The sequence below is a fragment of the Tauraco erythrolophus genome, chromosome 5 (genome assembly GCF_009769465.1).
Source record: "Tauraco erythrolophus isolate bTauEry1 chromosome 5, bTauEry1.pri, whole genome shotgun sequence".
NCBI lineage: Eukaryota > Metazoa > Chordata > Aves > Musophagiformes > Musophagidae > Tauraco > Tauraco erythrolophus.
Genome location: NC_141469.1, coordinates 6,657,822 through 6,679,886, shown reverse-complemented (window position 1 = coordinate 6,679,886; position 22,065 = coordinate 6,657,822). Strand labels below are relative to the sequence as shown.

Sequence of the window (22,065 nt, the reverse complement as noted above, 5' to 3'; positions counted from 1 at the left end):
TTCAATAAAACATTCCTACTTTACTGATACTCCGTGCCGTCCGGCTCGTTTGGCACCGAATCTGGATTTACCCAGTGGCCCTCGACCCGCTGCCGGGCCCCTCCCCACCCCGCTGCCGCCTTCGGGCAGAGCTCTGCCCCACCGGCCCCTTCCCGCCTGCCGGGCCGGGCCGTGGCACTCGCCGCACGCCCGGCCCGGCGCCGCCGCCTCTCCGGGGCGCTCCCCGCTTCCGCGGGCACGGGCCGCCCGCCGCCGGCCCGGAGCCCGCCCGCTGCAGCACGCTGTCCAATCGCAGCGCGCCGCTTCCCGCGGCGCCGCCCCCTCGCCGTGAGGCCTAGCCAATGGGGAGCCGGCTCGGGGCGCTGCGGGCCGCCGGCCGAGGTTGCTGCGGTAACGGGAGCTGCGGGAACGCTGGGGCCGCCGCCGCGGGCGGGAGCCGCTCCCCGCCGGCGCGATGGAGCTGAGCCTGGCCCGCGTGGACTACCTGCAGGTGCGCCCGGGCTGTGGGCGGCACCGCCGTGCCGCTGCCCCGGGGAGCGGGCCGGACCGGCGGCGAGCGGGGGCGGCCGAGGCCGCGGGGCGAGGCGGCTGCCTGGCCGGTGAGGAGGAGCGATCTGGCAGCCCCGCGAGAGGGTGCTGGGCCGGTGAGAGCCCGAAGGAGGGTCCTGGTGCTCCCGGCGGCGGGGCCGGGTCGGGAAGCGCCTCCCAGTGGGGCCGCAGCCGGGGCCGGGCAGGCCGCACGGCTCCGGAGCCACCTCAGCGGGGCGGGCCGGGCCGGGCCGTCCCTGAGCGCAGCGGCGGCCGCGCAGCACCGCGCCTCGGCCCGGCTCCCGGCCCGCACCGCTCCCGAGCGCCGGGCTGGATTAAAGAGCGTGTCTCCAACAGGTGGGAGTGACGGCGCAGAAGACGATGAGGCTCCTTCCCGCCTCGGGGCGGAAGGCGACGCAGAAGGTAGCGGCTGTCGGCGAGGCGGAGCTGGTTCTGCTGCCCCTTTTGCCGGCGGTGGAGCGTACCGTGATAATATTATCGATCATCTTTCGAGTTTCTTTAGTTAGTACGTCATGGGGAAAAATTTTGGAAACAAACTCTAGGAACTTTCTGGAAAACTTTTGAAAAAATAAGGAAAAAGGTCTGAATTTGTCTCTGGAAAACTTGCAGAACCGATAAGGAGTCGTCAAAAATGAAGGCATTGCTGAAACTGCAGGGAAGGTCTTGCATGTTTCTCGATTTCTGTTTTGCTAGCACTTCATATAGACGAAATGTTTCTTTTTTTAATTTTCCTTAATGTGAGTTCAAGCTAAGGAAACTTAGTTAGGAAAACTAAATAGAAATAACATTGCATTTTTTGTTTCAATAATCAATTCTTAATATGAAAATATAGCTATTCTCAAATACGCCTTTCTGGAGTGTTCCACCTGATGGACGCTGGCGTTGAGAACTAGAAGCAGAAAAAGGATTGTAAATGCTGTCACTTAAATGATGTTCTTAGGCTTTAGTGTCCTGTCTATAACAGTTTATCTAGCTTTTCTACATATAGCTATTAAATTAAGTACTGTAGAGTTTAAAGTACTTAAATACAAGAAAATATGATTAATGTAGGAAAAGCATTAATTAAAAAATATTTATCCATGTAATAAAAACCCCAATGTATTATACTTTTGAAGGTGGTTGTTGGAGATCAGGATGGAGTCATTACGTGTTTTGGCATAAAAAAAGGGGAAGCTGTGGTAAGTGGAAATGCTCCATTTACAATTTTATCTTCACTCTTCCTAATGAACTTTGGAAGTCTGTTTTTATTGATATGGGAAATAAGATATCTGTGGAAGGCGTCGGGTAGAGATGTGGACAGATACCTAGCCATGATGAGGTCATGCTGGTTTCATGCCTGGACAGCACATTGTCCTCCGCAGTTGCAGAGTCAGACATGAGTGTGTATCGTCACAGAGGTCGGTTTAACACCTGCTGCTCTGCAGGTCTGTTGGGCTTAAGCCTTTACATGTACTCAGTTACTGTGACTGGAGAAAAGCCTGCCCTGATTCACTAAGTCAGTGTCTTTAGGAGGTTTTGACAAACTGATTGCTTTATGAGCCTAGACTTAGGCCCAGCTTAATAAAAATTTATTACTTTATTTTATTTTCCCCTCGAGGAAGTTCATAGCCAGCAATACAAAGAAATCTACTTAAGTCTTCTGGGATAAAAATGCAGCATGTGAGAGGGAGTGAGTGTGTATGAGTGTGTGTATTGTTCTTTTAAAAAGAAAACAGAAAAAAAACCAAATCAACAACAACAACAAAAAAACTTCTGTTGGAATTTTCCTATGGATGAATAACACTAAAATAATGAAGTATTGATTTATTATGTATTGCAGCTTTTTATATCCATTGACTTATAAAACTCTTGATTGCTTTATGATTCTGAAGAGAAATGTCCAGATTATTTTTGTCTGCATATAATCCATAGTATCCTTAGTTTTGTCAGAAATTGTAGAGCAAATTTATTGGCCTTTATGTTAAAAAAATACCATAAATATGATATTGTGATGATGTAATTTGCTTTTCTATTTACAGCCCGTGTTCAAGACACTGCCAGGCCAAAAAATTGCGAGATTGGAGTTGGGAGGAGCTCTTAATACACCACAAGAGAAAATCTTTGTGGCTACAGGATCAGAAGTGAGAGGTTTCACAAAAAGAGGGAAGCAATTTCTTTCATTTGAAACTAACCTCACCGAAAGCATCAAAGCTATGTATGTATGATATTTTGCATTTTTTTCATAGCTGTAGCAGATTGTTAGTATATGATTTAATGAAATATTTTTTTACTGTATTGTGTGCTTGTAGGTAACACTAAGTGCCAGTCCAGCTTTAGCTTGTGCCATGACATGTAGGAAGGCACTTAGAAAATCATGGTGAAGTTTAGAGAGTGTACGGGGGCTTGGGAGGGGTCTGAAGGGACTCACCTCAGTGCAAATGCAGGTGAGCCGAGCTGGAGTCATTGCCGTAGCGTATCATGTCCATGTACCCTTCTTGTAGCAGAATAGGAACAAATCTTTTTCTGTTTTCTTCTTGGATCGTGTTGTAAGATGCTGCTATATGTAAACCGGCTTGAGAAGAGTTCATGTCATCAAAATATATTAACGAAGTTTCTGTAAGGCATTCTTAAGATTTTATGTGAAGAAAAAATGTGAAATTTGAGAGCTATAGAAGTCATATGGTTTTAGCACTCGTAAGAAACTTTTTTTAATAGCTGGAGCAGCTTGCAGGGCCCACTAGTGCCTCAAATCCACAAGGGGTAGCGCGTGCGTATAGTAGGGCTGAAGGGCTGTTACTGCAACTACACTGAGAAAGTGCTACAGGAAGTGTTTTCTTTTTCTCAGGCACATTTCAGGAGCAGATCTCTTTCTTTGTGCAAGCTATATCTATAACCATTACTGCGACTGCAAAGACCAGCACTACTACCTGTCAGGAGATAAAATCAATGATGTTCTCTGCCTTCCTGTAGATAAAGTGAACGGCATTACACCGGTACTTGCGTGTCAGGATAGAGTCCTCAGAATTTTACAGGTTAAAATGCTTGTTTATGTTTTATGTATTGATGCCATAGAATTAGACTAATTGTTAAGGGAATTGACCTATCAGCGTGGCTTAGATGTCACAAGGATAAAAGCATATTGTATCTTACTTGGTGGTGTTGCTGTCTAGAATGCTGGTGCATTATTATAAACTTGCAAAATGAGAACGAATAAAATCACTGTAACTAGGCTTTGGAATTCATATGTGGAAGTAGGTAACAAATTAGTCCTTTCTAATTAAAAGTGCTCAGATAAGGGAGTTAAATGTCCAAGTCTTCATCAGTTTGGAAATTGTTGCTCTCCCAAATTGCTATTGCAACAAGTCTGAGTGATATTAAGTGGTTTAACAAAATTATTTGCCAGACAGATTTGCAGATTATTTTTAATAACACATTTTAAGAGTCCTGTGTTTTATTTATATAAATTTTACCCTGTTTTGGCTTAGAAATGGTTCTTCCATAGGTATTGGGAGTTTGTATGAGTGAAGCATATCCATTATTATTATCATCCATAATAACTTTGTTCTTATGCTTATGAGGTTCTGTTTTGTTTTGTGGTTAGTGTTTTGTGGTGGGTTTTTTTTTGGTTTTGTTGGTGTGGTTTTGTTTGGTTGTTTTTTTTGTTGTTTTTTTAAAAAACTCATTTAAGGTAGTTCTTTTTGGTTTTAGGGATCTGATTTACTGTATGAAGTAGAAGTGCCTGGACCACCTACTGTTCTTTCTCTAAACAATGGAAATGGAGGTAACAAGATTTTGAATATACACATGACTAAATAATGTTATTTTGCTATGTTTTTAAGATTTTTATTGCTTGCGTTTTTAATTACATTTTGCCTTGATTTTTAAGCTGGTGTTAAAAATGCGACAGAAAACTAATTATGTGAAGTCATTTCTTATATAAAAATAGATATATACACACGCTTATGACTGTTTTAGACAGTTCTAAATGATACTCACATTTAATTGCGAGCATCTTATGATAGCAGTGAGATGTAAGGTGGTCTCATTGTGTAAATACTAACTAGACTTTTGGGGACCTTGTCAAGGTTCTGGATTTGGTTTTCTCTTACTTGTATATTTCCATAACCAGAATCACTAGTTGCATCTGTCCATGGATGGATGAGAATGTTAAGTAGAGCTCACATAAACGAGGACTGTGGAAGGATCAAGCTTAAAATAGTTTGATCATCCTTTTTGCTAATCTGTTGTAGCCTAAAAGAAATCCCTATAGTGTGTTAATCTGGTGCTTAATTTAGTTTCAGGTAGATTGTGTGACGACAATGTTCATAGCTGGTTTGGAAAAGTAGTACTTACTTGCTTAAATCTTGGCACAACATTCACTATTGGATGTGGATTCTGAAGGATTATTTTAGTTTCTCTTCTGTAAAGGCAATTTAATAGCCTGGTTTTGTTGAAATTTCAGGTATGGGATTATGAATGGGTTTTAGGCAGAACTCCAGTGCCAGGGGGGCATTCATACACAGAAGTCTGGTAGCCATGAAGAACTTAACAGAACAGGTGCAGTTTTCATATATTTATGTTTATAAAGCCTGACAGTTCTGTTACACAACACTACTGTTAGTATTTTATTTTTCCCTCAGACTGTAGAGTGTAACTACACAATACTTTCAAATCTTTTAAATTGGTGTACTTGATTTTATCAATTCTAAGTTCAGTTTATGTGTTTAGGTGATTCTGGAGAAGAAATTCTGTATGGAACTTCTGATGGTAAACTAGGTCTGATCCAGATTACTGGTTCCAAGCCAATACCTAAATGGGAAATTGGAAATGAAAAAAAGAGAGGAGGTATGTGTCTCAATCTCTTGCTCTTTAGTTTTCCACCATATCTGAGGCTTTATTACAAGTATAATAATCAGAAAATCTTTCATAGATACTTTGGAGGCATATTGTAATTATGCCAGTATGAGGTATTAAGATGAGTAAGTGCTCTTTCATTCTTCTGATTTTCTTACAAATAAAACTGATCAATTTGTCTTGCTTTGGATTTTCTGTTCATATTATTTCCAGTACTTTACCATACTTTTGTTTTTACAGTATTTTTAAAGTGGCATTTGTAAATTTGCTGGGTTTACATGATGGGGTTTTGGTAGCATGGGAGGGCTGTGGAAATGGCCTCTGTAAGTAGCTGTGAAAAGCTTCCCCCAGCTCCAAATTTGGTTGGACTGGCCTCTGGCCAGGTCAGACCTCCCATCCCCTCAGGCCTTGATATGCTGCTTCTGCAGCATCTATTAGCCCATACTGCTTTGTAAAGGAGAAGACCAAGAATAGAAAATGTATATATATACACATACTTACACACACACTCTTTTATTTCATTATTTTTCATAAAAGCTATCACGAAATTATTTACTTACTTTTCATATGAAATATGAACAAGTTATAAAAGTTAAATTCCATCTCGTTTTTCATACTAATTCTTGTACAGACTCTCTCAGTGCTTTTTCCTTCTTGCAGATCCTAACTCTTTCCTGTCCAAACATGATTAATTGTCATAGGCCGGTTCCACAGGCACCAGTAGTGGATTTGTCCACTCGTGTCAAGTAGCAGTACCTAGTCCAGGTCTGGCAGAAGTCGGAACCCTCTTTCTGTCACCTTAGCCAGAATTCCTAGTCATCCATTTACTAATAGCTTGAAGTCAACCATAGGAAACAAAGAATGCTGTGTTCTTCAGCCAGCAAAGTCATAGTAGTATGGACAGACAGATAGTTCATCTGGGAAAATGTTTGACAAGGGAGAGTTAAATCCCTCAAAAGTAAGCTATTTGAACATCAAAAGGGGGTCTCTGTTCAGTGCTTTTCACCATGGAGCTGTAGAGGTTTTGATTTGGAATTGGCTGCTGTAAAACCCACTGTACAGTCTTGAACCTCAGGCACAGCTGAGAGACTCCAGACCCTCTAGTGGAGTCATCCCGAAATAGCAAGCCAACCAAAAATATCTTTCTATGTAACTGGATGTGGCTTGTGTATTATTGTGTCATAAATGAATAAAGGTGAAGTAAAGGGTTTTGTTTTCTTTTTCATCAGGTATCTTATGTATTGATAGTTTTGACATTCTGGGAGACGGCGTTAAAGAATTACTCGTTGGGCGAGATGATGGAATGCTAGAAATCTATAGCTTTGAGAGTGCAGATGATCCTGCCCTTCGATATGATTATGTAAGCCCACATTCAGAATACTCTCTTTTGCTGGAAGAATGAGTTTTTTTAAAAAAACCCCTGTATTTCAAAACTTAAAAGTATTTACAAGGTCATTACTACTACAATGTGTGCTTTGTTTTTAATTTGATGAGCTCTGAAATGTTGACAATATGAACTTCAAAGCAGTCTCCTAATATTTAAGAACCAGAAAGTGAAACAGCCCTGATTTGAGCAAAAATCAAAATAGTGTAGAGGGTGAGTTAAAGTTCTGGCTTTATTGATGACTGAAGTCTCTCCAGGGTGAAACCTGATACAGTGCTTCTCTCAGTGAAGAAAACAACGCCATGTGTGTACAGTCTGTATTTTACATATAAGATAATAAATGTAGGCTGTTGCAACTTTGCTGAGCATAATTACTTTGGTTACGAATTGTTTAAAATAGTAGATTTGATCCATAGTGATTATTTCAGCCTTCAGTCAGATTGCTAATTCCTGCTGGAAAAAAAACCTGTCCATCAGTGTTTTGCTTTAAGTCGCTTTTTAATGTCTTTGTTATGCAAAGTAAAATCGGAATGCAGTTGTTAAACCATCCTGATTTAGCTGTGATGGTCATCAGCTAGCTTACTCTGGTGTAGGTCTAGATATTGCGCGTCTATGGAGGTGTTTTGGGATGCGGGTAAAAGGAGGAACGCAACCCTTAACCCCCACAAACCCCTCAAACTTCTAAAATGAGTGCAGTGATATTTTCCCTCTGCTTGAATGTATTTATTTGAAGGCTTTATCAGAGAGCATCGCATCAATCCAGGGTGGCTGTGTAGGAAAAGATGGGTATGATGAAGTTTTAGCATCCACATATTCAGGTAAGCTTCATACATCATTTACTCAATAAACCTCACATATAACGATGTGATAAAAATGAAGCAGGCTGTGTTGTTAGTGCAGCTCACATCTCTTAAAACTTTTGTTCTGATTGGAACCGGGATAATGTTTTGTTGAAAAGATCTCTTCTGACTTGATATTTACACGTCAAAAACATGTTTTCTAGGCTTAAACTATGTTTTTGTGTTTTAAGATATTCCTAGTGTGTTCTGCCGTGTAACACAGCGGCCGGTTATTCTCTGGTGCAGACTGCTGCCTAACTGTGACATAATAATGAATGCATTGTGTCCAAAGGAATTATTTATGAGTTTTTTTTTGTATTAAAAGTATTTATAGACATGCATATCTCTTTTGTTTTCCTGTCTTTTACATAATTCCCTTTTCAGCTTCACCGGGCTTTAAATGAGGTTGATTTTGCTTTTAGCAGAAAATAAAGCTTCCCCATGTGAGGCATCTCAGCAGGAACTGGAGCTATTGGTGTGACTGTCACAGGCGCCGTAATAAACATGCTGCAAGTGTTAACTGCTGGGACATAAATACTGCTAATTCCGAATCTTTGGTTATGTTCAGTGCTAAAAAATCAGCCTACTGAAACCTCTGTCATTCAAAGTCATGTATTTTGGCAAGGTCCAATTCTCAGTCAGTTATTGAGAAGTAGTGGTGTCCAAGTACCTCTTGCAAATAGTCTTTGGATGATTGAAAGACTCTTATGCCTCACCTCATTTGAATTGTTTTGGTATGATAGGCTGCAACACTACTGCGGCCAAAGTCCTTTGTGGCTTCTTTTAGTGGGAATGTTATAAAGATCTGTGAGTCACAGAAGAAAGAAAAAGCACAAGCCCGTGTTCACCTGTGGGTTTTCAAAGGTGAACTCTGGTAGGGTGTGCAGTAGACTGAGTTTGGGAGATTTTGGCAGATCAGGAATAGTAATGCTTAGAGCAGGACAGGTTATGTTTGAAGTCGGACAGTGTAGGGCTTCTCTGGATTTTGTAAAGTTCATGCTCCATCTTTGGGCTTTCTTGCTAATGGAAGTAGACACCTAAGGAATGTGAAAGATTGTGGACATGTCAGCTTTTATGGTGCGTTTTATAGTAGTGCTGTCTTACTGTTTGCATGCGTTAGATGAGGTAACTAGAGCTGTAAACACCCATTCAAGTTTGCATATCATAGCTGAGGTCTCAGGATATAAACAACTAGTATTTGCTTTTATAAATAAATGTAATTAAATAAACAAAAAGACACTATTTTTTGTTCTTCAACTGGCAGCGTTCAATCTCAGAGCACACGGTGCAACATACACACATTGCAAAGCTTTTTCTTTTTGTTTTCAACTACGGTACTGCCAATTATTCAAGGTTTTGTCAGAAACAGAGGTGGGTTTTTTGGTTAAAAACTGCCACAAAGGGATTTATTGCTTGAAATACTTCATGAGAAAGAGTAAATAATGTTTTCCAATCTCTAAGTTAAGAATGAAAGCCATAAAAAAATCATGCTCAGTGTCTAGATTAATCCTCCAAAGAAAGGATTGAATTGAAGTCTTGATTCTCTCAACCTAGTATCTGGAGCAAACATCGCTTCACACGTACAAAAGCTGAGTGTAGATTTTTCTTTATAGCTTACAAGGAATATAAACTTCATATATTGGTTTAGGCTGGCTGACAGGACTGACTACAGAACCTGTCCATAGAGAAGGTGGATCAGGAGAAGAACTAAAATTAAGTCAAGAAATGCAGAGCAAGATTTCATCCTTAAGGTAATTGCACTAGAAAGAAATTTAAATGGAGGAATTGAAATGTTAAAAGCTGAAATGTCATCTTTCCTTCCTGTCTCGCTGGATTTTCTGTATCCTTAATGTATCTAGAGGTAGAATCAAGCCTTTTCAAAATAGAAAACCATAGCAGCCTTATTTCACAGTCTCTTTCTGTCTTGCCTTCACATGATGATATCTTAATGCTTTCTTCCTCAGTATCAGCAAGATAAGATTCCCTTCTTCCCTGCTGCTTATAACTTCTAAATTACGGGAGGAGAGTAGTCACTAGCATATAATTCAAAAGCATTGTACTCTTGAAGGAGAAAAGTTGTCCTTTCCTATGACTCATCAAAATCTCTTTTGGCAAAGTACAGTAGAATCTCAATTTTCGTGTGATATTGTTTATATTTTATCTTTGTTATGCATGTGGAAGGGGAGTCACCAGTCACTTCTGGTTGGAAAATTGTGGACAGAGGATAAACATGATTGCCTTGCAAGCTTAATCTGCTTAATTTCTAGGGTAGCTTTTATAGGTTTTTTTTTGTTTTTTTTTTAAGATGTTCTGTATGGTTTCCCTTTTCTAGGAATGAATTGGAACACTTACAGATGAAAGTACTTCAGGAACGTGAAAAATACCAGCAGTCTTCTCAGTCCAGTACTGCTGTTTCCTCAGTACCTGCATTTAGTGTGAATGATAAGTTTACATTAAATAAGGATGACGCTAGCTACAGCCTCATCTTGGAAGTGCAGACAGCTATAGATAACGTCCTGGTACAGGTGAGTGTGGGTTTGTTCTTGTTGGCTTTCTTGATATGTGAATGAAACATTCAGAGGCTTTCTGGTTTAAAAAGCTGAGTTATAATATCTGAATTGTTGTAAGAGGGAATTGAAGTGTATAGCCTTGCAGTGTTGAAGTAACTGTTGTAAAAACTTGTTAGGGAACAAATACAGCTTGAACCTTTATTGAACAGAGCAACATGAACTACCAAAATAGACCAAAATGCCTGCTGTACTAGCAGATTTCTACATAACTTTTGTATTTGCTTTTGTATGTCTCTCCTTACTTAAACAGCATTTAACTCAGTATATCTTAAATGACGTGTGGATTCTCACTCACCAGTTAAGTATCTTCTGTAGTGGGAAATTAATTTTAGAATGGTGTGGGCCACCTGTGAACTTTCAGTGTGGAACAGCATCTGATGTTTGTGGAATTGGTGATAAATATTCCTGTCAAGTAGAGCAGCCTTAATTACTTTTTCCTCCTACTGCATCAGCTGAAATTAATGTTATCTTTGGTAGTCAGAAAGAGTAGTGGTACTGAATTACCTTCTTTTGGGATATGCATGGGGAGAAAAATTTGACAAGGAAGAATTTGAGAGGTGAATTTGCCATAACAAATGGGAGATAACTACTGTAGGATTTTACTTTTTGCTTCTTAATAAAAATCTCATTTTTATTAAGGATGGTATTAGAGCAATGCTAAGTTACAGCTAATATGCAGCTCTACAGTATCTGCTATTTCCATAGCTAAGTGAGGAATAATGAAATTGTTTAATCTAGCCCTGAACTTAATGTAGCATTTAGAATTTATGGCTTTTTCTTTAAAGAAGTATAAAGCAGGATCTGGTATTCCTCTGCTGTGAGAAGATAATAAAACTGGGTTTAAAATATTTTTTAGGAAGTATGTTGCATATTTATCAATGTTTCCTGACACTTCTGTGAAGTTACAAAGCAGTATCAAATCAAGTAATTAATCATTTTAATATTCTTTAGTCTGATTTTTAAAACAACGTTAGATTTAATTTTCATTCCAGTGAAAGCATGTCTAGATAAGAAGTGGTCTGTGTCAGAAGCGTTATTGTAAATGAAAGGATCGCTAATTATTATGTAATATGATCCTTGGTTTCCTGAATGAATATTGTAATCCTCTTATTAAAATAGGGAAGCACTTCAGTCATGAGTATAATTCATGCATATGAATGAAGTATATTTTCATGTCTGAAAGATTTGTTATCTGAAAAGATAGTTACACAACTTGTACTGAAGTGGTTGTAAGCCAGCCACACCAGGCTTCGGGGCTTCATAAGAGAATAAGAGAAAGATCATCGTCCTGCTGCAGGATTAAGTAGTAAACTGCCTGTCTGTTAGGCTTTTTCCTCTTGGATGAAGCAATCATTGCCTCTTGCTTAGTAAAATAATTGATGACAGTTAGAAGATAATGCATTAGAAGCTACTCAGGAACTTAAAACTCTTTGTTTTTCCTTCCTCATGTGTTCTGCAGAGTGATGTCCCAATAGACTTGCTGGATGTGGATAAAAATTCTGCTGTTGTTAGCTTCAGCAGCTGTGATTCTGAGGTAAGTGAAACAGAAGAGATTATATTTATAGAGATTGCGTGATGAAAGCTCTTAATACTGTATATTAAAAATAGAGTTTGGATTTATATATTTGTAATTTTAAGTCTATTGAGTTACACTACTGATTTGGTAATTTTGGAGAGCTTGGCTTCATTAGAGATACTGCAGAATTAGGAGTTAGTGGCAGGTCCTGACATAAGGCAAAGCTAAGCAAAAGGATCCAGGAACAATGGCTCTCTTGCTTTTTTTCCTGTCTGATCAGGAATGTGAAAGACACGTGCAGTACTGCTGTCTTCTCTGGGTTTGCCAGTGTCACACATATTTACTTCAGAGTATTTAAGTGAAGAACATCGTGGTTCTTATTTAGTTCATCTCTCAAAAATCACTTTAGAACGTGAAAATTCTGCTGTGTGGGGAGTCATATGTTTAAGTGCATTTTTCATGTAATAATTACAAACTTAAATACTTACAGAATTACTAATGATGCTTAGGGCCAGGGGGAAAATTCAGAAACCACCTTATCATTATGAAAATCTTCTGTGAAGTCTGTTTCCTTGTAACGGTGCTCTGAGTATTTTAAGAACTAAATTTGCACATCATTGGTCTACCCTGGAGCTTTCAGAAATCAGCTTTTTATTTGAAGTTTCTTGTCATTTATGATGATTGATTTAGCTTGTTTATGATGTGTTTTCCTACTGATTTAACTTTAGTTTTTGGATGTTGGACTAATATTGCAGATGAGTGAGGCAGGCTGACATGCATTCTTCAGATGAAAAGTAGATATCTATGTAATTTTTATGGTGGTATTAAAGAGTATAAGAGGCTTCCGTTGATTTCTCTTTGTACAGATATTTTTTTTTAATTCTACCATCATTAAAATTAATTGGAGTATTCAAGGGAATCAACGATTACTTTTTTGTATTTAACTTTTGTAAAAGAGCTGTACATAAATAGCAAAAACTTTACTGCACATGTCTAAAGTTAAAACAGACCATTAGAACTTTTGTGAATCTACAGCCCTGTTCTGTCTTATTTTTCTGTTCTTCTGCTGTTTGCAGCCAAATAGCAACTTTCTTCTTGCGACTTACCGATGCCAAGCAAATACTACAAGACTTGAACTTAAGGTAAAATACTCCAAAATATTTTCCATAATAAATTAATGGTTATGTAGATGTCTGCTTAGGAATGGAGAGATCTCTGCCTGGACTGACTGCTTCGTGTGAGTGAATGGTCAGTCCGATTTCTACTGCAGTTTTTTTCCCTGAGAGCCTTCTAATCTGGGGCTTGCGGTCCTTTGTATTTGCCTGGGGGGGTTCCAGAGGCTTCTAAAAATGTGTTACTTCAGAGGAGAGCGTGGGGTCCTTCTCGGGTGTCCCTAAGATGAAAGCAGTGGAGAAATAACAGATTGTGAAACTACTTGATTCTGGAGACAGTGTGTGGAACGCGAAGTGGGAGAGAGGTGTGGGAGAGAAAGCTCTGGCACTGTTTGTCCTCAGAAGCGTTTGAAGGAAGTTACACTAGGAAGTAACCAGGGAATATAGACGGGATTTGTATTTTGAAGAGGAAGCAAATCTGCTCGTTCCATGGTCATTATACTAAAGGCTACCGCCAGAAGAAATAAGGAAGGAAATCATGATTAGGAAAATCCTCAACATGCACACAGGCTCTAGGTTTTCTCTTTATGTAGTTGTCTAACACTGCAGCCTCCTAACCTGATATGTATTTGTTTATGTAAAACTCTCAGTCAAAAGGTTATCATTAGAAATTTAAGCCTGCATAAGAGGCATCAAATGTGGGAAAGCTGGAAGTGGTTATCTGCTTTTTGGTGAGGTTGCAATAATGGACCTAGTGTGCAGAACTAAAACTCTTATTTCCCAAATAAGATAATATTCCCAAATAATTTCTCCTTCTTAAGAAAAGCTATTAGTGCGCTTATGGGTTCTGAGCAGGTCACTTTATCTCCCTGTGTCTCAGTTCTCATATTTTAATTTAGGGATATGACCCTGGCCACCTTTACTATTGGAAATACTAGGTAAAGAGTAAATAGCACAAGAAAAATGAATTAAATGCCTTCATGATGCACAAAAAGAGGGGGTTTTTTGACTCTCCCACTAAAAATATTTACAAACTCACTGTTGTGTGTCATCCTAATGCAGTGCATCATCAAAACACTGTACTGTCACTCCTGCCTTTGGATACTGATGTGATGGATTCAGTCTGCATAGGTTCGAGTGCCACCTCGCTGCAATACACTGGGTGTCGGAGTGCAGATCCTTGAAGAGACTGCACGAAGAAAATCCTGTGTAAATAGAGACTGGAGCTCTAAAGTTAGGCCTCAAGTGCAGAATGCCCTTGAAGTTAAGGATAAGAAAACTATGCAGTATGATAAGGGAGTAGTGTTTGCTTAGAGCAGAGCTTCGCTAGGCGGGTACCTGTTTGAAATAAGCTGTTAAATATGACAAGCGTATGTATCATCCAATAATGGTGTAGAAAAGGTGTGGTCTCAGGATTATTGGCAAATACTGTCTATATAAGCAATAAGAACTGCGCAATAAACGAGACTTCCTGCAGCTAACTCATATTGAGTCGTCTCAGTACTTCTCCAAATCCCTTCTCCGCAACTGGGGATCTCCAGTGATTTACACCTGCCACTTGGAGTTCATTCTTTTTGTGTTTCATCTGTGCACATGCAGACGATACAACTTTTAAGTCTTGGTGATTTTATTTCCAAAGAGAACTCTTTGCTAATTTCTTTTTATTAAAAAACATTGAAGTGGATGTCTTCCTGCAAAACACTGCTTTTTGAGTTCTGAGACCCTATGAAATGGGAGACATAATCAAGGTTATAAAGCAAACCTGTACTTGAACTCCAGTCTCCTTTTTTGTTTGTATGCAACTCTTTCAGTAGCTCTTCTGCCTATTTTCATGGCTGTGTTGGTGCTATAGGTGGGACACTCCTGTTTCTTGTTAGTTCTGTGTGAGTGGCAGACAACTTACTGCAGTCTGTGTAACTGGTCTCAGCAGGAAAGTGATGGATGCCTTGAGCTGGTTGATGCTGGGAAGCGATTGAGAACCTCAGACATGTGGACAGGGCGTACTGTGTCTTGAATGTGTTTGTACATCCTGTTGGGAATTTTGAGACTTGAACTTAAATCTGGCTTCTTACTTTTCCAAAAATAGCTCAGGAAGAATTTTGGTGGTTGTGAAGAGATGAACGCATATTTTGAAACTCAGCTTACGCTTCTAAATTCTTTCATCTATTCTTGCTGCCAGCTGCTACAGAATGTATTTTTTCCTTAATCAAAAAAAAAAAAAAGTAATGGGGCCACTGAAGAATTAGAAGCAAGTTACAGACTTTTTATTTTAACTGATCAGAAAGTAAGTTAGTGGATTATATTTTATTAATATTTCATTCATCTAGTATAGCAGCACTTCATTGAACACTACTTTGTCTCGTTGTAAAACACTCTTGATCTCTATTTATAGTGACACTATCAAGTAAATATAGTACGCTAAATAAATCTACAAAAAGACTACAGTCTTTCTTTAACATATTTTGAATACCCACTGATTTTCCAAATTTAATCTTTTCCCGTTTTTTCTTTTTTTTGTGGGTTCTGCTTTTATTTCTGCAGGTTCGATCGATTGAAGGACAGTACGGGACACTCCAAGCGTATGTAACTCCAAGAATTCAACCAAAAACCTGCCAAGTTCATCAGTATCAAATTAAACCACTTTCGCTTCATCAGAGAACTCATTCTATTGACCAGGACAGGTATTTGCAATGAAAATTAATGCCTGTTTCTCTTGAAAAACGGACACAATCCAGTTGAAACAATGTTTACTCTATAAATTTACATCATTCCTAATCCCCAACGTAAAATTTTGAGCCGATAGTTCCATTTTTGTGGGTTTTCTGACAGAAAATGCACATTTAATGGATTCCTGCTTTCCTTGCCATTCTTTACCCTTGTTTTCAGATTATTTTTACTGCCCTGGGTTATAGTGCAGCCACATGTGTCAGTAGAGCTGAGGGTGTGGTAGAAAGGAAACTCTCCAGTGTCAGTAACCGCAGTCTTCTGAGTTTCAGCCTCACTCTCCCCTCCGCCCTTTTAATGTGATTTTCCCATGGCTAATTTGGCTCCAAAACTGAGCCAAGACTTTTTTGCCCCTTATCTCTCTGTGAGGAACCTACTATTTTATGCAACTTCTACTTGATTTTTCCCTACTCTCAAATAATATCTTGTATTGCCACCAAGGTACTTCTTGCTTCAAAACAAAACGGAAGGGCTGAAGGAATGTTACCAAATGCTTTTTCTTAACGTGCAAATGATTTCTTGATGTAAATGCTGTTGTCTGTGGTTTACAGCCTGGGAGACTGTTCAGGCTCTTAGTCATACTTGCTGTGTTGTCAGTTATTTACCTTTGTCACAGGTTTCAGGTTTAACAGCTTGAAACGGGATATGTCAAAACCTTCCAACTAGTTTCTTACTTAGTTCTGACAATGCCTACTGTGAGATAAAACTTCAATGCACGGGTAGCGTTTTGTCTTGAAAAACAGAAAAGAAACTGTAATCCTGAACATGTAACAACTTAGCAAGATACCTGACTTTCTACAGGGTGTTGATTAAAAGGAAACAACCACATAGAACTAAACTTTTTTCATATGTATAACCAGTGGACTGACAGCATCCCTCCTTCATAACTGTTAACTATTCTTTTTTTTTTAATTTCACAATGTCATAGACCCATGAATACACTGACGCTCAAAGGCCAGTTCAGTTTTGCTGAAATTCACTCCTGGGTTGTGTTTTGCTTGCCTGAAGTGCCTGAAAAGACTCCCGCTGGAGAGAGTATCACCTTTTATTTTCAGAACACCTTCCTGGGTACACAGCTTGAAAGTACTTACAGGTAAAATACAGTTACAGTATCATGGGATTATGCTGGGACTTTTTGTCCTTTTCGTTCTTGACCAGTCTGCAAGTACCATTTGATGCACGTACTACTGTTCACCTCCCCACCCTTGGCCGCATCAAACTCCTATTAAAGAGAACAGGAATGTTAAAAAGGATTGTCAAACATTACTGGAGTGAGCACTATCCAGTAATGATGCAATCTGTAGCTTGAGTAGTGTTTTTCTTGAAGCTGATCCAAAAACAAATATTGCCAGGGAGGACGGGCTTGATACGTTTTTAGGATGGTGGCTTGCTTTTAGAATGTAAAGAACCTAGCTAACTAATATAGTGAAATTGTTTTGTAATTCCTGTTGTTTTCTAACTTCCTTCTCTTTGTATTGAGGAGCAGAAATAACTTAAAAGGTATTTAGTACTCATGCAAACAAAAATGTGAATGAACATTAAGCTGAAAATCTTTTTCTGCAACTTACATTAGGCAAATATTATTTCTATGTTTAATACTCTCTTCTCAAATTAATTAGTTATATCTTCCTTCAGCAAATTATGTATATCCACCTGAAAATGGAATTATAAAGTAGGGAAAAATTAATTGTTGTTATTATATAGATTCCAACCTGCTCCAAGCCTACCATACATGTTGTCTACTCATAACGTAGAAAGTTGTTGAGTGGTAGTTTGGGAGGGGACGGACAGAGTGTTTTTTCTCCCTTCTGGTGGTGAAGCTTGCTGTTTGGCTTCAAGGTGTTGCAGTGATAAAACTCAGAAGGAATGAATACAGTCGGAGATCTTACTTGTATGACCTTAGTGCCGTCATAATGATAAGACAACTGCTTCTTGTATACCTGAGATTTGTGCGTACTGCTTTGTCTTATTTACTGGAAGAAATTGTTCTCTACAAGATTACACTGGATATAGGGAAGGAGGGAGTAGCACAGGTGTGTGTACAGCAGCCTAATATATGGAGAATCATTTTTACAGACCTTCTGTTTTAACATAGGGACAAATCTAATGGATGTATGTGTGTCAAAGTCTGTTCATTTAAAGTTTTTCTTCCTTTATAGAAAAGGTGAAGGATGTTTTAAGTCTGACAATATTTCTACAATATCCATCCTAAAAGATGTACTTTCTAAAGAGGCTACTAAAAGGAAGATTAATCTCAACATATCATATGGTAAAACTTTCTTCTCTATTTTATTGTCCTTGATTTCATTTTATGTTCTCATAAATGGAATATATATTATTCATTTCCTTGTTGCGTTTTTTTTACTCCCTGCTAGACATAGATGAAGAATCTGTGAGGCACACATTAAAGCTTATCCACCCTAAATTAGAGTATCAGCAGCTGTTGGCCAAGAAGGTTCACTTGATAGATGCTTTGAGAGTAAGTATCTGAACTCCTGTGGAAGGATTTTTATGGGGGATTATGTTATCAGACACCAAGCTGTACGGCTCAAGTCAGATGTGTGTCATACTGGTGTCTGTTCCGTTTCTGTTCCTAGGACAAGTATTTTAATTATCTAGGAGACAGGCTTCTTCAAGTAAAATTCCCATTTGTACTATATAACTAGTGAATAACTTGTAGGATTACTGACTGATGTTGAGGATGCTTAAATCAGACAGAAGGCAGCAGTCAGCTTTGTCATCTAACGGTCTCTTTTTGCCTGTTGTTATTTTCCAGTTCCTTCTTTGTCTCTTTCCCCTAACCTTTAAAAGTGGTTTAGATCTGAAGATGATCATCCAGCCCAGATGCGACTTCCTTGCTTTGGAACTTCATCCCAGTGTGTTATAATTTCTGAATTATCTGCTTAATTAATCTTTTGCTTAATACCCTCCTCAATGGTTAGTCTTTGAGAGATACCAGTTAGACAGCTTCTTAGTTCTTGGACTTTTTCCAACAAGGAGGATTTTGACATCAAAAACTTGCTATCATCTCTCTTGGTATTTTTTTGGAGGGGCGGGGGATGTCATGGTTTAACCCAGCCTGCAACTAAACTCCATGCAGCCACTTGCTCACCCAGCCCCAGGGGATGGGGAAGAGAGTCAGAGGGGAAAAGAGGAGACTCATGGGTTGAGATAAGAGCAATTTAATAATTGAAATGAAATAAAATAAAATGAAATGAAATAAAATAGTTATAATAAAAATAATAATTAAAAGTATAATAATATATGTTAATAATATATACAAGCAAGTGATGCACAGTGTAATTGCTCACCACCCACTGACCAATGCTGACCCTTCCTGGCTAGTGATCCCAAAACAGAGAAATCCTGAAACCACAATCTCAGAAGAGCAAGAGCTCCGAAGAGAGATCCAGATTGAGAGAGGGAGTGAACCAGTGAGCCAAAACTTCCCAGCTAACTCTCATCTATATGCTGGGCATGACTTTACATGATATGGAATATTCCATTAGCCAATTTGGGTCTCAATCCTAAGACTAAACTCAAATCCGGAGATGGGAGTTGTGGACCCTTTATCCTGGCTATGCTCCCCCCCAAGCTATTGTGCTTCTACACGCTGGGAAAACACGGGAAGCTGAAAAGTCCTTGATGCCTCAGCACCAGCTATAAACATGAGTGTGCTATCAGCATTCTTCTCATAACAAATCCCATCCTAAAACCAAAGCACAGAGTTTCTCTACCTACTAAACAGAAAACTAACTCTGTCGCAGCCAAAACTAGGACAGTGGGGATGAAAATGGACAACTGATTCTCTGTTGTCCTTTGGGGGAATCAAATACTGGTCGTCAGAACTCTATAGTTAGTAGAAAAACTGACTACCAGTGAGAATAGTGAGTGTCTTTATTTCCACTAAAAGTGTTTTACTTGGGCTTGATACGGCAAACTGGCGAGGTAGAGAGTAGTAGAGAATTAATGCATGTTAAGTTTGCAACATTATTATTATTGCACAATCTTGCTTGTTTTAGGCTTTTTTTTAGGCAGCAAATCTTCTTTGACAAATCTTTTTTTTTTTTTGTCACTCGTTTTTTGGATAATAACTTATTCATAGGCAGTAAAATGATCTGACGATTGATGAACGCTGTTATCCCAGCCGACTCACCATGCACAGCATCGCTACCTTAGGTCTAGCAAAGAACAGTCTTTCTGTGGGGACAAAAAGATCTGTACTATTGACCATTGGTCTTAAATTGGTCTGACAGTAGACTGGGGCATTTTAGAAAAGGTCTTTAAAACTTTTTGCTCTCAAGAACCGAGTGATACTTTCAGAGTTTACTTTTACCTTCAGATTTTTAGCATATGCTGCACTTTCTAGGAATTTACTGTTCCTAGAAACGAAGATGTGGTGAAAGCTTTGGGGCTTTGTTAGGCTGGATTCTGTAGGGGCTGAGCTGAGGTGATCCTGTTCTGGCAGTACTCGGAGCTGGGAGCTGTAATAGGCAGCATTTTGAGAAGGTAGTCTGTGAAGTGACAAGTAACATCTGGCATTGCATTAGAAGACTAGAAAAAGAGGCACTTGGAAAATAACTCTTGCTAGTTCAGAAAGGGATTGTCTTGTTTCTGAAGTACTTCCTCCTGTCAGACCCAAGCTTAATTTCTTCCTACTTTTATGCTCTTACTGATACTTAACTGCTGTTAATTCTTATGATTTAAAATGTCTTTGAGGAATTACAAGTTCATGAAGGAAACGTGGACTTCCTGCTACCAAAATACCGCAGCATTTTGGAAGAGGCAGATCAGCTACTTGAGGAATACAAGAGACAACCTGCACATCTCGAGAGACTTTATGGTTTGTTGATCCATTCAACTTTCTATTTAAATGCAACTTAATGCACAGAAAGCACGCTGGACACGACTGAAATAGTCGTGAAGACAGTGCTAGCAGGATTGAAGTAGTGCGGTAAGTGGGTGCATGTGTTCAGCTTCAGGGCGGCAGCAGGTGTGTAAGTCTGTATGTCTGTCTGGTCACACAGCCGAGGCTGCGTATTTGCAGTGGTTTTGATCATAAAAATCTGATGTTAAAAGTGAGGCAGTAAAACCTAGCTACATACTGAAAATGGCTTGCATGCTACTACAAACTTCAAGTAACTCTCTGAAGGTTCTCAAGAATTCTTCACCTGAGAACTTCTAGAATTGATTTGGCATCACAAGCCTATCACTGGGAATTAAAATACCAGCAAGTGACTTTTCTACTTTTTGTTTGATAGACAGCTTTTTATATTTGGATGATCCTTGCCTTTAAGGATGTGATTAAGGGTCGTTTTCAAATTCAGGATGGCATTTAAGAATGTATACAAAGTTAAATGAGTGATTAAGTGTTACAAAACATCAGAAAAATGTGCATGGGGTGGGAATGGAGACTCCTAGGAGGTGACCTAAATGAATAAAGGAAATTCTGTAACCTTCTCTGGTGTTCCCTGTACAACTTTCAGCCCAGAGAGGCTCTGCCACACACCAGCTTTAAGAAGCCCGTGTATGTTCAGCATGAGCAGAGTCCTCCTCAGCCATCCTGAGAGTTCCTCCCTCTGTAGTGTTTCTGGTGTGGGTAATTCTAAGGCAGAAATACTCACTTTGGAATGAAGCTGGAATCTGGGCTATTCTAACAGCGTTTTGGGTTTGTTTAAATCATTAAAATGTGATGTTTAAAAAAAGTCTTGTCTCTAACCCAGAATCAACTACAACAGTTGGTACGTAGTAACGAGTTAAAAGTAGATACCTCCTAATGAAAACAAGGCAAATACTAAACCCTGGGATTTTACCTTTGCAGGTATGATCACAGATCTCTTCATAGATAAATTTAAATTTAAAGGCACCAACGTGAAAACTAAAGTTCCTCTTCTTCTGGAAATTCTGGATGGCTGTGATCAAGATGGACTAATTGCTTTTTTTGAGGCTGCAGCCTGACAAGGAGCAAGCAGAGTAATTTTTTATTATTATTATTATTATTTTTTAAATCAAGGGAGTTCAATATCAAATCCAAAACACTTTTTAGGCAAAACACTTGTACTTTACTTTGTTGTCCTGTCAGCTCTTAGATTTTATTCGTATTTATTACCACACTGAATACAGTGGTCAACTTACGTTCCTATTAAATGTTGTGTATGTTAAATGCGCCCAGAGTTTCTATGTACACAGTGTTCTCCAGAACTAAAAAACCTGGGATGTAAATACCAAATACGCTTTTTGCAAAAGCGTTTCGGTGCTGGTAAAGCCTGCAGGCAGCGTCTGTTCTCCCGTTGTAAGAACGGATGCAGCAGCTGCGTGGAAGGGGGAGAACCCTCTGGCTGTGAGACGGAGACGCTTTTAAAGCTGCGCGTTAACTCTCGTTTGAAGAGTCGATGGCATGGAATTTCCTCCGCGCGCCTGCATCCTCTGTTCTCCATTTCCAAACCGCCCGGGTTTGGCGTCTTCCGCCTTCCTTCTCCCTGACTTTTATTTAAAATCAGCTCGTGGATACAGAGATTTGTTCAGAAGTGAAGTAAAA

The 22,065-nt window shown here is 39.3% G+C and overlaps 1 protein-coding gene across 1 annotated transcript; it reads left to right on the top strand.

Annotated features, from left to right (window-relative positions):
- Positions 1-454: 454 nt before the first annotated feature.
- On the top strand, positions 455-21,493 carry BBS7 (Bardet-Biedl syndrome 7). Its single transcript, XM_086611710.1, has 19 exons — positions 455-490; positions 886-951; positions 1,665-1,727; positions 2,568-2,743; positions 3,374-3,560; positions 4,237-4,309; positions 5,257-5,373; positions 6,612-6,742; positions 7,500-7,584; positions 9,254-9,356; positions 9,938-10,130; positions 11,635-11,709; positions 12,768-12,833; positions 15,345-15,484; positions 16,456-16,620; positions 17,687-17,796; positions 17,903-18,006; positions 20,247-20,370; positions 21,349-21,493. The coding sequence occupies exons 1-19, from the start codon at positions 455-457 to the stop codon at positions 21,483-21,485; spliced, it is 2,151 nt and encodes a 716-aa protein (XP_086467836.1). The 3' UTR covers positions 21,486-21,493.
- Positions 21,494-22,065: the final 572 nt, after the last annotated feature.